At 44.6% G+C, this 12,972-nt stretch overlaps 1 protein-coding gene across 1 annotated transcript in view; it reads right to left on the bottom strand.

Moving 5' to 3' along the window:
* Nucleotides 1-2,104: 2,104 nt before the first annotated feature.
* LOC144129559 (uncharacterized) overlaps nucleotides 2,105-12,972 on the bottom strand; it is a 97,636-nt gene continuing 86,768 nt past the window's right edge. The window contains exon 5 of the mRNA XM_077663702.1: nucleotides 2,105-2,340. Coding sequence (XP_077519828.1) covers nucleotides 2,105-2,340 — 236 coding nt within the window. The remainder of the gene's footprint in view (nucleotides 2,341-12,972) is intronic.

Below are 12,972 nucleotides of genomic sequence, written 5' to 3'. Positions count from 1 at the left end.
TCGACTGTAGTGCAATTCTTGTAGACGAGCCGGTTGAAGGCATCGTCGACGATCCCCCTCAACACGTGATCCTCTTTGTCAGATTCGGGCATGTAATTGTCAACTTTGTTGCAGAGGGCCTACACGTCCTGAATGTACGAAACTTAGGATTCCGTAAACGTTTGAGCTCAAGATGCAAGGTCCCTCTTAGCGGCGAGTGTTCGGCCGAGCGGCCGTCCAAACAGGTCGCGCAGTTTCTGCCAGCAGACTCCTAGCTGGTCAAGTCATCTAAGTGAGTTTCGTACCAGACTCGGGCGGTGTCTTTAAATAGAAGATGACATTCGCGAGCATAAGAGTCGGATCCCAGCGGTTGTATGTACTCACGCGTTCATACATCTAGATCCAGTCGTCCACGTCAACGTTGGCGGTGCCAGAAAATGTCCCAGGGTCACTAGAAGCAGAAAAAACGAGTGATGCAATGGCCGATGCTGATGTTTGCTGGCAGGCGTCCTGAGTCATGATGAGCGAAGGCACGTGTCGGCCGCTGCGGAGCTCCGTTGTTGCTAGACGTAGGGGAAAGGCGTACCTCCACCAAATATGTTGCCGGGAAAGAATATATTTACAACTATGTACACCAGCGAAGGAACAGCTACGAGCGGCACTCAGAACACAGTCAGAACTTCGTTGTCGTCTTCGTCCACCCGTTGACTCGCTCAGTCTCGTCGTCGTCTTCCCGCTTCAATATTGAGACATTAACAAATCAATCATTCAAACAAATTAATGAAGTTCATATATCGTGACTCTTGGCCCTTGTCTTCTATCAACCTTACCCCTCTATCGGCGCGCTGTCATATCCAGTTGCTGAAGTTCCTGCGTGCATCGTCAATTATTTGTATCGTGCGTCACATTCTCTCTATATTTCGCCAGATCTTCCTCGGTCAAGCAGGAGTCGCCATAACTTTAACACAAAGCAATCTTTTGCCCGCACTGCTAGCTTCAAATACATTTTTTTCCGCGCAGAGCTGAACATTGGAACTTCATCCCTGGAACAATAAGGTCTCTCCCTTTAAACGCTTCCAAGTAGAAATTGATGCCACATGATCTTGCTGTGTTTAAAGTGTGTTTCTACAATTACACTTCACGCTACTGCAACTTTGATGTGATATTACTATTTTATATACATTTATTCGCGCTTTGCGTATTTTATGACACATATTTGTTCTTTGTACACCATCTTTTGAGCGGTTTACCTCACTCCTGCAATAGCCCCGCATAGAGCATGCGGTGTGTATAGTGTCGTCCATTCTCAGGGTGAACCGTGGATTGCATGGCAGCGCTTTTCTAAGCGCCAATGCGGCCGTCAGAGCCGCGCATCGAAGAGGCATACGATGCGCAGCACCACTTCCAGGACCCTCTCAGCCTGTGTAACTTTCCTTCAATGCCCAACTGTGTCAAACGCGTTGGTGCTCTGAAGCGCGTGGCCGAGCACTCGCGTTGTTACCAGAAGAATGCTTGACCCTGTGCAAAGAAATACTTAAATAGAATTCAGGACTTAACTGCGTATTTCACGCCTTAAACGATCGAGCACCGCACTTTGAACAATCCCCAGTGTGCAGATTACGACTTTTTACAACAGCTTTCGCCTTCGACGTTGCCCTCCTTCAGTTTCAACATATATTCGTGCGCCCTGATACCGATAATAGGAAGGTGATTCCGTTTTGTATATATAAGTCTTTTGACTGCAATTTATAATTTAAATTATGTATCGCTACAGAGTAATCCCATGAAGAGACCGCAGCAAAGCATCCTTCCTAGCATTAAAAAGAAAAATTTGTATCGAAATTTCGGAATTTCCGGTATATGTCTTTCTACTGACTACAACGGAAGTAATATTGACAACTCTTTGGCAATGCCATTTATTCATGCTGTATAATAGCATAACCCATCGATTGAACCACCGGGGATTTAATGGGCACCAGCTTTCCCATGGCATGGTGCTCTGTTGCTTTGGGGTGAAATCTTATAAAATGAATCTTTGACACTAGTTTATATCATGGCGTTCATTGGAATAGCTTGCAAGCCAATGACATACATCGTCATTATCATCATCAGTTTATTAACTCATTCAGGGCATAGGAAATTTGGCACTTCTGGCCCGTAAGTATCCTTCCAAGATAAACCTGTACTTCTTTTCGAGATGTTCTCTGAGCATTTCTATGCAGCACGTCTGCGTGATGGTCGTACTGAAGTATGCAAATGCTGTCTCGTCTTGGAGGAATATGTCACTATTGGCGTTAATAGGCTCTATGAGGGTGCACAGAACCTCGACCACCTCCAACTCGCTCACCCTGGGCAGTTTCCCTGCGCACACAGGAGCGAGAGAACGCCACATGATAAGATCTTAAAGCCAAGAAAAAAATTTGAAGCACAGCATAAAGAGATGACATATGAAGATGGCGTGAAGCTGCGCTAGTGCATAACCCTTTCTATTCTAGACTGGTGTGTAAAGGTTTAGGTCAACACAAGGAGAAAGGGAACACGATGCACTTTGCATAGCGCATTGTTGCCCGTTAACTTCGCCGCGGCATCCTCCTTGCCTACCTTTATTGTGTTAATGCGCTTAAAAAGTACAAAACCCGCCCATACTGACAAAAAAGTTCTTATGAGTCGCAGATTAATATCTTATTTTACTGCAGCAAAATAGTTGGCTATCAAACACGGAGGCTACTAGAGCGCACTGCGTGTCGCGGGTGCCTCTTAGTGTAGGCGACTTTTAAAACGTAGTGTTCGCAGCGCTTTTTCCTCGCGCAGTTCTAATTTCATTGCATGTAACAACTAAAAAAAGCCAAACAATGAAATGCTTTATTCAATAACTGCACAGTGTGGAATAGCCAGTTTTAGATAGCATTTGCGTTTCTTGCGTATGCAACACGCAAGATGGCTGCGCACGGTAGATACAAAGGGCCAACGACGCTTTTAATTGAGCGTTTGCGAACGCTGCTGCTCCTAGCGCTCAGTGGATGTAAAACAGCCAGGTTCAACCACGTTTGGGCAAGGACCTAGAGCCACCATGTGTGGGAAGAGAACAAATGTGAGGCCGATTTTTTCCAAACCAATCCAAACCTTAACGTCGTGGAAAAACGCGTGCTTTTTTGTTTATTTCTCTGTGGGGTGCATTGTCGAGTTTTCACGCTATTCCATCATGCACCCTGTGCGATTGTCGCGTCCTCTCTGTGCTGACATGGACGGAAATCAACAATTTTATGTTGCCGCAAGCGTAGCGATGGTTCATAAAAGATTTTTTAATTGAGGCGCCAACGGGAGTCTTACCTACTCAAGTACAGTTCCCCTTAAGGACTACTGGATATTCATAATGTGGACATCTCATTAACCAAGCAGCAGGTTCGATTTGAAAGAAGGGGACACTGCCCAACTGCCATGATATCATGTGGTGTCGGACACTATTACTAATGCCCATACCGTTAGGGTGCCCGGCTCCGAACCACTCTACTTCACCTTTCGACGGCTAGCTTACCCGAATTGATAGCGCGACCAAGAGATTATCTTCGGAAGGCATATGTAAGCTATGCCGAGCATAAGAACTTATATGCCTAGCCATACAATGACCAAGGTGGGTACCTTTTAGGAGATATAAACAACCATAAATTGCTTTCCTCACACTCTCAGGGAATTATTTTAAAGCTTTTAATTCACAATTACGATTTACAATGACAATCTAAAGATTGCATTTTGCTGAAACACGTTACTGTGTACAAAAATGTAAAACCTATCACCCTGCAATCTACACAGAGGTGAGCCGTGTTCTAAAGCCAGATTACGATTTTAGGAGCGCTGAAATTGTCTTTCTATGACTGACATGTCTGAAGGAACTCCAATGTTCACATAATGTATTAGCAATCATTTAAAGAAGCCACGACTCGGTGCAAAAATGTGCCATTTCACGGCTCGCTGAAGCACCTGTAAAATGACAGGTGTATTCGCAATGCATTGAATTTCGGTAATAATGTGCTAATTTCTCAGTCAGACACCGTCTGCCGGCCTTCCGTCATAAATTGTGCGCTTTTTATGTTTCGCTTTGAGGAAACGGGCGAAACTTGCTGTTTGTGAACTTCATGATTTAGCTGAATTTCCACCACCGCACTCATTTTTAGCTTACCCAGAACTACATTTCCAGTAATAAATAGCTGCATAGGTCCATCAGTTGAATAAAAATAGAATATCTCAAGCACGCAGTAAGAAAGTAAGAATATTAAAGTTTGGGCCGCTATTCTTGCATTATAGAGGCATATATTTCATTGTGATTGCAAATGCAAAGAGATTATGCATGCATAATTTTTAACGCTGGCATGGCTCTATCTTTCCTTTGCTTTTTTTATTTCACTTCGGTTGTCTGCCCTCCTCTCCCCCGACACGCACACATAAAAATATATGCCTATTCAATTAAGACCGGAGGAATGTTAAGGCAGTGTATTTCATTTATATGTAGTTATTCAGCACCCATGTCTTTCCTAGTGTTCAAAGCTGAGGAATTGCAAAGGTGTTATGTGCGGCGACTACAGAAATTATTCCAGGTGTTGAGTTTGTGTGCACATGAAGTGCCTCTATATGCGTTCTTCTGTTGCACGAATACTGGAGGCCAGTGGTGCGTACTGCAAAATTGAAAAGCTTTCCAGCGATGATAACTTTGTTGTCTGTGGAGACCCGGCGTATCCGTTGAAACCACTGCTGTTGAAGCCTTGTGGGGCCTTCCTGACCCCCGTCAACAGGCATTCAATATTGGAATGAATCAAGATCGGCTAGCTGTGGTGGTGGTTTGAGATGGTCGCCACAGAATTTGCATTCTTAAATTTAAAAATGAATCTAACTTCTGAGGCAAAAAGTGGCCCAGATGTACAAAACTGGGGCCGTTCTCACAAACTGACATACATTTATGTGTAGTAGTACGGCGTTTTGAGAAAAGTGGAAACGGCTCACTCTTGGCCAGGGTTCATGTTTTAATGTGAAAGGTTGCCAAGTCAGCGAACATTTACCGTATTGCATCAAGGGATGCGAAGAAAACACTACTTATTGCTTAGGCTAGGTAGAGAGCCTAATTGCGGATCAGTCAGCTTATTGAGACGTGGAGTCCTGTGTTGTGAATAGTCGTAGTAGGAGCTAGATCATCTGGCCGTGAGAGGCCACCAAGCGCTTGCTTAAATCTCCAGGCGCCTCAAGCGGCATTTTTTCTGGACCATAATGGCAAACAGGATAATATGTTTCGAGCTACCAAAACTGCGTAAACTTTCAGTTTCATTGAACACCACTATGCACTGAAGCCGACCTTAACCATAGCATTTTTTTCCTTCTGAATTCATTTTACTTCAAGAAACACTTTTTCTCCGGAACCAAAGTGTTCCTATTAAAAAGGCTCAAATGTAGTAGGGGTTAGGTGGCATCCGCATATGTGTACAAAGTGCTGGAAGGAGGTAAATAAATGCGTATTTTCCTGATCGGATGACGAACCAATGAAAGGTAATGAAAGTACACATCTTTCTGGTGAAATGAAAAGTTGTATTGAATCAAAATATTACTTTCCATGATTATCTTTGTGAACTTCATTTTGTTTATTAAAGGAGGCATGCGAAGATAATATAGTGCCCCAGAGTTTCCTTGTGGGACATTAAATTATTTTTGCATAATATACACTATATTATCTATTTTTGAAAGCAGTGGTCCGCGATATTTATTACTGCCTGCCGATGCGCTGGAGAGCCACTACAATCGTCTGCAAGTAGGTATAGGATTTCCTCTTGTATCATGAGGTGAGCTACAGGCATCCATGTTTTGCAGCTTAATTCTGCCTGCTTTAAACGTACTTCAGTGAGTGCTCGCTTTCTTTCCCTCGCGAGCGTGCTTTTCGAAATACCCAAACGTCATGATACGACCACAATGTCTTTTTAGTTCATCAACATATCATGCCTTAACCTTTTCTTGACAAATTTAATATACTAAGTCCTGGTTCCTTTTTCCCACAGAGGACCATCGACATCACCAGTAAAGCATGCAACAATGAAAATTGCGTAACAGGAACTTCATACTGTTGGCGTGAAATTTACAATGACAGGTGAAGGTATTGTGATTAACGTAGCTGACACACTGACAACCCTTTGCATGTGAAGCCTTCACAAAAATTAGCGCACATTTGGACAGCCGTCGCGGCTTGGAAGGACTCTCACCCGCGCGTGCCATAGATAATTCGAGAACCTTTGAAAAAATTTCACTCATCGCTGATGGAGAACGCGTAATCTTGTGTGTGTTGAGTGGTGCCCTACCCACTTCGTTCACTCGAGGAGGCGCATAAGTACAAATAAGTGACCTCAGGTTTCTGGAAGCCTATCTCCATGCATCACTAATGGCGATCCGCGCACGGGGCGAGTGTGAGAGACGCAATTTTATTGTGCACGCCATGTGGCGTGCGCGCGCCTTCCTTGGCGCGAAGAAATGGACACACGAGGTACGCCGCCTTATTAAATTCGTCTAGCGCCGTCGCTCAACGCCTGCATTGCTAAAGCTTCGGAGAAGCGCTCCCGCACGACTCCCTGCTCGACGCTACTCGCCCAGCCAGGGACCACCGAGCCGGGCCGCGCCAGTCTTCTGCAGGCTCCGCCGTCATGGTCGGACTCTCGCAGTGCCCGGTGAACAAATTCTGCTTTGTATTGTTTGACTCTCTCGTGCATTGGCGCAATTCAGATGCAGGATCTCTCTCGCATTGTAGCCTCTTTCTAGTGTTACTTTACATGTCTTGCATTATTTTGCGGATCACATTCTGCGTTGCTACGAGTGATTTAGAAATTCCTCTATATCGTGTCTTTGGTATATGAAGTTTTTTTCTGAACCTCTGACTCTGACTCAGTCTCTAGCTTTCTACCGGAGCCAGACCACGCCTCTCTGTCACTTGGTCGCCGGTTTCTGGCTGATCTTGCCACGTTGAGTCGAGGGCATCTCCTGAGAGACCTAAACCGCTGCCTCCACAGGCATAAGGTAGTCTCAGAGCGCACGCGACATTCGCACATAGTTGACAGAGCCCGATGTGAAATGGGATGCCTGACAAGACAACACCGTTCTGGCGGGAACGTTGGAAGATTGCGGATTAAAAGCTGCAGAGTACAGCTTATCTGCTTATTTTACAGTTACTTGAAAAGTAACGATGCAGCTCCTTCTCGGGGCATGGTGAGCGCTTGCATACTTCAGTGGCTTTCACCTTGATGTCCCACGTATACTAGTAGCATCACTTCTGAGCAAAGAAGTATTCACTTTGTAACCCATCATGATGTATGTGGTTACAGATGATGTGCTTTTTTTCCTCTTCATTTGTGTTTAAATTTTGCTTCCACGGCTTTTTAAAGCTCATCTGAGTCAAACTGCAAAACAAAATCTGATTTGAGAATAAAGTCCTGCAGTAGCAAAGGCTGTTGTGCTGTTTGAGTATTTCAGTTTGTCCCTCGAAAACACAAACAACCTCTTTGTTATCAAGCAAGATTTGTGGGTCAGGAGTACATCTATGTGACCAGAAGAATATTATTGAAGCTGATAAAATAAAGCTCTCGATAAGCACAAAATGTGCCTTATAACCATGGCATTGAGTATAGTCAGCAGTGTACTGCTATACACAAGCACGAATATGTCTTATTCTCATCTGGCATCACACCTTATAATTGTCTCCTGCTGGATCTATTTTTCGCTACTCTCCTCTGTTACCTTTTTCATGCATTTAATCATCCTTTACTCTCAACCACTATTGCATACCCCTATTTTGCCCTGAGGCAATAAACATCCCTTAAATTAGTAAAGTGCTGGTCCTAGATGTTCGGTACTTGTGGGAACAGCCTGGTTCTGCCGACTTTCCACGTGTTTCAGATAATTCCACTAATTCTGGGTTCATAACTACACTTTCCCTTAGTACCTTGTGCAGAATGATCTCACGTTTAACTTGCGCCATATCCGTCCTGTGCAAAAAATTTCGTTAACCACTTCTCTCTCGCAGCTGCCGCATTCCTACGAAGTCCAAAAATACTAATATGAGAGGACGAATATACTACGATTACTGCCTGGTTATAAGCACTAAATCATCTTCGGTTGTGGCGTTGAGAAACGCCATTGGTATGCGGGCATTCTGCTATGGAGAGTACGTGCTGTTCGGAACACGAGTGCAGACATCATCGGCGTCTCATGACGAAAAGGAGCACCGTTCGCCGGTGATTAATTGCCGCGGGGTAGCGTGGTCAGCGAAATCTTGCACAAGAAAACCTACTACATGGGTGGGACAAGCTGAGGTTACCTTAAGATTATAGTGTACGAGGTCGCATGACCATTGGCAACGCCAACCCAATCGCCCCTCTTGTAAGGCTGGAGGCCTTTGAGGTATCTGAAGTAAGAAAAGCTACTGTGTGAGCGGGAGGTCAAGAAAAGACAGAGGACGCCAAGCCCAGTGCAAAGAAATGATTCGGGAAGATTTTCAACCGGTCGAAGGCACTCAACACAGAAAATATTTCTCCGGCGTTCTCGCAGGACGCATTGTTACCAACCCCCCCCCCCCCCCCAAAGAAACGGCGGCGCAGCACATCGTAAAACCGCGAGCAAAAGTAAAAGATCACCTCAGCCCGCCCTGAGCCTTGCCGCACTCCATGCGGACACCGCCTTGCTAAGGTAAATGACACCCACAAAACAGACCTAAGTGAAAGAAGTAATTATCTTAGATTCTGTTCCAGGAATTTTTATCGTAGTAGGTCGCAACAACTAGAACAAGGAACAATCGACCAAGAGCAAGCATCCGCAGCATCTCCTATATAGAGATAATTAAACTTCTTTAGCGAGGCCTGCAAGAAAACATACCATTAACTGCTACATGTTTTTAAGTGCTCAGCTTGAGTGCCGCCGTTCCTAAAGGTCTTTATCGCCTTTAACTGCAATACTTTTTATTTAATATTGCACGTTATATACTAATCATATTTCATTTTCAGTGCGCTAGAACTTATAGTGGGCATTCCACGCATTTAGTCGTTGTGTAGTTGTTTTTCTGTCCAAAGTTCGTTTTGTGGCAGGCTGCTAACCGCAAAACAAACAAAAAATGAACACAAACTCATTATCGCTATCCCAACTACTGCCATAATTGAACAGTGGATCTGAATACCGAAACCAAAGTGAAACCCGAATGTCTTGCGCACGTAATTCGCGTTTGGCATAGCGACGCAAACCAACCATCTTTTTTTTTAATTTTGTGTTGTGGGAATTTTTTTCTTTCAGCTGTCCGCCTTCTTTATTAGAATTTATTTGTGTCCTTTACGTTTAAGTGGCATGGGCCGGGACCTTTCTTAGTTCTGTTTATTGAAATCCCAGCATAGTAAAACAAAGAAACAAACCTCAAGAAACACTGCGGTGACCGGCCATCCACTGAAGACTCCATGCTTCGGAACGCGCTGGAGAGGTGTATCTTACTCTTGATTGCGGTATTAAAATCATGAGTACAAAAGGTTAGCACAAGTGGCCCGTTACTGGTGTGAAGTAATCTCTTGCGGCGCTGTGGCAAACAAAAATGCCAACAGCAAGAAACAAAGCCTTCATCAACCTCAATCCTCCGTCTGGCCGGAGGTTCAGCAGAATGTCATTGGCTGTAAAGAGTTCCTTTTTTTCGTTTTTTCCCGCGTAGAGGCAGCGTCCAACGTCAGCGGCATTTGGGTCAAGCGATTTAATTGGCCAACGAGAGGAACACAGGCGTCGGAGTCCGCGTATCACCGGACTTTGTGGCGTGGCTCGAAGACTCTTGCAGGCAGAGAGCCCAGCGACCCTCATGGCCCAGTCAGAAAAGAGCATCGTGGTCGGTCACTACTGTGAAATAGCGACCAAACTTGTAAGGATAAATTTGGCTGATGCCCTCCGAGAGGCTGAACACGCGCGCTCAGTAATTGAGCAATTCCTTTCGGCGACACAAAGAAGACAGCTATCAAATGCAAAAACGCTCTCATCACATTTCCGGTCCTTGGCCAGCATAGCCCCAGTACCTTCTCGAATGGCATCAGTGAGGACCGGAATATTGGCTGCGGCCTCAAAATGCGCTAAAATAAGTGTCATGATCAGCACCATAATGAGCGACGAAATCTTCCGGATCGGCTGTGCTCCGCATAAAAGGAACGTCTTTAACAATGGAAGTAACAGTGGCAGCAAGACGGTCGAGGTATGTGGTAAACGTATGAAAAAGCACACAATGTCGTCCAGGCAGAACGGCCAAGTGGTGCGCTTGGAGCCTCGAGCCTGTTGAGGTGGATCAATTATACGTCCGCGACCAGAAGCCAGCAGACGGCAAGGACAAGGCCTCCATTTGTCGAAGCACAATCTGGGTGATACTCCGAGATGATGGTATTAAGCGCGGTTGGGTCTTCTCTACGCGGAACGATTCGTCAGCCTCATTCTCCAGCCTTGGTCTAAAACCGTCAGTATTCCATGATGTCAAAAACCTCCGGATTGTGCTTATACACGAAGAGGCTGAAAACGTCATCCGCATATGTCTAAGCATTCGTCCAACTTTGTATTTTCTTTATGTCATGCCGTCGACTTTCATGCACAGGGTTAACGCACCCCAATGTCAGTCAATTCTGGTCATGTGGATTTTTGTTTTCGTTTGGTTTATGTGAGTCTAACGTCCCAAAGTAACCTGACGTTCTTTAACGTGATATGACATCGCACATTACACGGCCCTCTAGAATTTTGCTCCCTCGAAATTCGACCGCCGCGGCCGGGATCGAACTCTCCTCTTTCGGGTCAGCAGTCAGCAGCCGAGTGCCATAGCCCCTGAGCCAACGCCTAGGCTGCGGTAGATTTTTGCACGCGGACTCCTGGCTGGCAGCTAGCTGATGACCGACCGCCCTACTTAATACAACATAGAACTTTTGCTTCAAAATTTTCCGAATAGGTCGACTTGTCTTTGTGCATCCCGCATACATTCACACCGTGCGCTTCAGGTGGAAGACAAGGTTGCCAAGCTGAAGCGCCAAGTCATAGCCGCTGTGCGTGCTCGCAGGCTCAATTTGCTGTCTAGTCATGTGCATCAACTCTGTCCATTCAATAGAAGGTGCCAACATCACGAATTTATGATTAGACAGTCGGGATTACGGAAGCCGTTGCACCCTTTTATTGTTATTATCAGAATATGTAAAATGTACATGAAAGAGAAAGAGAAACCGGAAAAGGAACGCTTTGCCGAGCTTAACGCCAATTGAAGGTAAGTGAAGAGAAAAAAAGAGAAAAAAGAAAAACGGATGAAGGAAAAAAATCAAAGCTGTAATAAACGACGCGAAAGAAGAGGAAACAGAAGGCACAACGCAGGCAAAGCCACGAAGGCAGACAAAGCACAGAGTGCAGTCTACGACTAAAAAGAAAATGAAATAATCAAAGTTACAGTAGACTCATGGTCTCAGTAACAATCAAGAAGCAAAGAGTTCTGGCCATGATAGAATTAATGGCAGTAAAAACGTAATAAAGAAAGAACACAAAACTAAACACACCTAGTCAAAACACACAACAAAGTCGAGGTCACCGTCATACAGTCAAAGCCCAGTAACAGGACACGACGAAAGGCATTCACGCCCAAAAAAGAACGCAGAGCCCTTCTATGTGCAGAGCTTGTGTAAGAGAAAGAAGAAAGGAAGAAATCAGTGTGGATAATTACGAATTGTTTTGCTTATGAGATGAACCATATGAAGAAGAAAAACACAAGCAGCCGGTTCTATCAGAAGGGCGGGGTAAATAGGCGGTGTAATATCTATTGAGCAAAGAGACTTTAAACGAGAAAGTAAATGACAGTAAGGGAACAATGCCCAAAGCAGTGACGGAGGTCTACACATAGCATTCAACTGAGAGAAGTTGAAGATGGAGAGAGTCCATATTTGTTTAAACAAAAAGAAAATCTACAATGCCCAGTAAGTAAAGCAATAAGAGTATTCCTGGGTATACAGATCAGGGAGTGTTAAGCATATCAGGGATCCAAATGAATAGTTCTGTGCCACCATTATTCTCGCGCCAAAAAGAGCGCCATAAATGAAGTCAAGAACGATGCAACCGGCAATGCACGAACGGCGTGAGAGTCTAGAGGTGTTTAAACTGCCATATTGCCCGGCACTATCAGCAGCATTGTCGACTAAGTCGTTTGACAAATTTCGGTAGTGTACTACGGATAGGTAGTGACTCCGGATATGAAATAAAAGAAATGAGGGGAGAGAAGAAAAATGGTAGTGATACTTTTTAATGAAAATATTTGTCGGGTTATAAGACGTAACTGAAGGCAGGGCAGAAGGCCGAGATAGAGAATCAGTGCAAAAAAACAGACACAGGGGAGAATTATGAATAGCTTAAACAACAGCAGAATGAAAGGCTACAAGCTCAACGGCATACGCACTAGAGTGTGGTTCTAAAGAGAGAAGATTAACGTACACAATATTTTGTATTGAGCGAAGAACAACAAAAGCACCAGCGGAGTGATGAGTGAAGGACCCATAGATGTAAACAAACAGTGCACGTTGAAATGAAAAGGATAAGGCTTTCTGAGGACTAACTTGATCAAAAGAACATTTTAATTTCAGTGTGGGATGGTCCGAGCAGGGATTAAATAACGGTTGAATTTTAGATGGGTTATAATTTGTATTACCGCATACTATGGATTGCCGTAATGTGAAAAGCACGAACTCTGCTCATAACTGGTCTAGATAAAGAGGCAATCGAAGAATATTTGCGAGAACATAGAGAGCAGCGGTTCGCGTAGTATTGCAGGCAGCAGTAAGAGCAAGAAGTGGAATTTGTTGAAGCGATAAGACGTGATCCCGTGATCGAGAAAAGAGGGCAATAAAACTACCAAGCTGGATAGGCACAGGTTATTGTGGAAACAATAACCTGATGATAAATTTCGCGCATATGAGAAGGAGAAACACGAAAAGGTGAATAGAA

The sequence above is a fragment of the Amblyomma americanum genome, chromosome 4 (assembly GCF_052857255.1).
Source record: "Amblyomma americanum isolate KBUSLIRL-KWMA chromosome 4, ASM5285725v1, whole genome shotgun sequence".
NCBI classification, from domain to species: Eukaryota; Metazoa; Arthropoda; class Arachnida; order Ixodida; family Ixodidae; genus Amblyomma; species Amblyomma americanum.
Note: the sequence above shows the minus strand (reverse complement) of the source record. Positions and strands in the feature narration are given on the sequence as shown.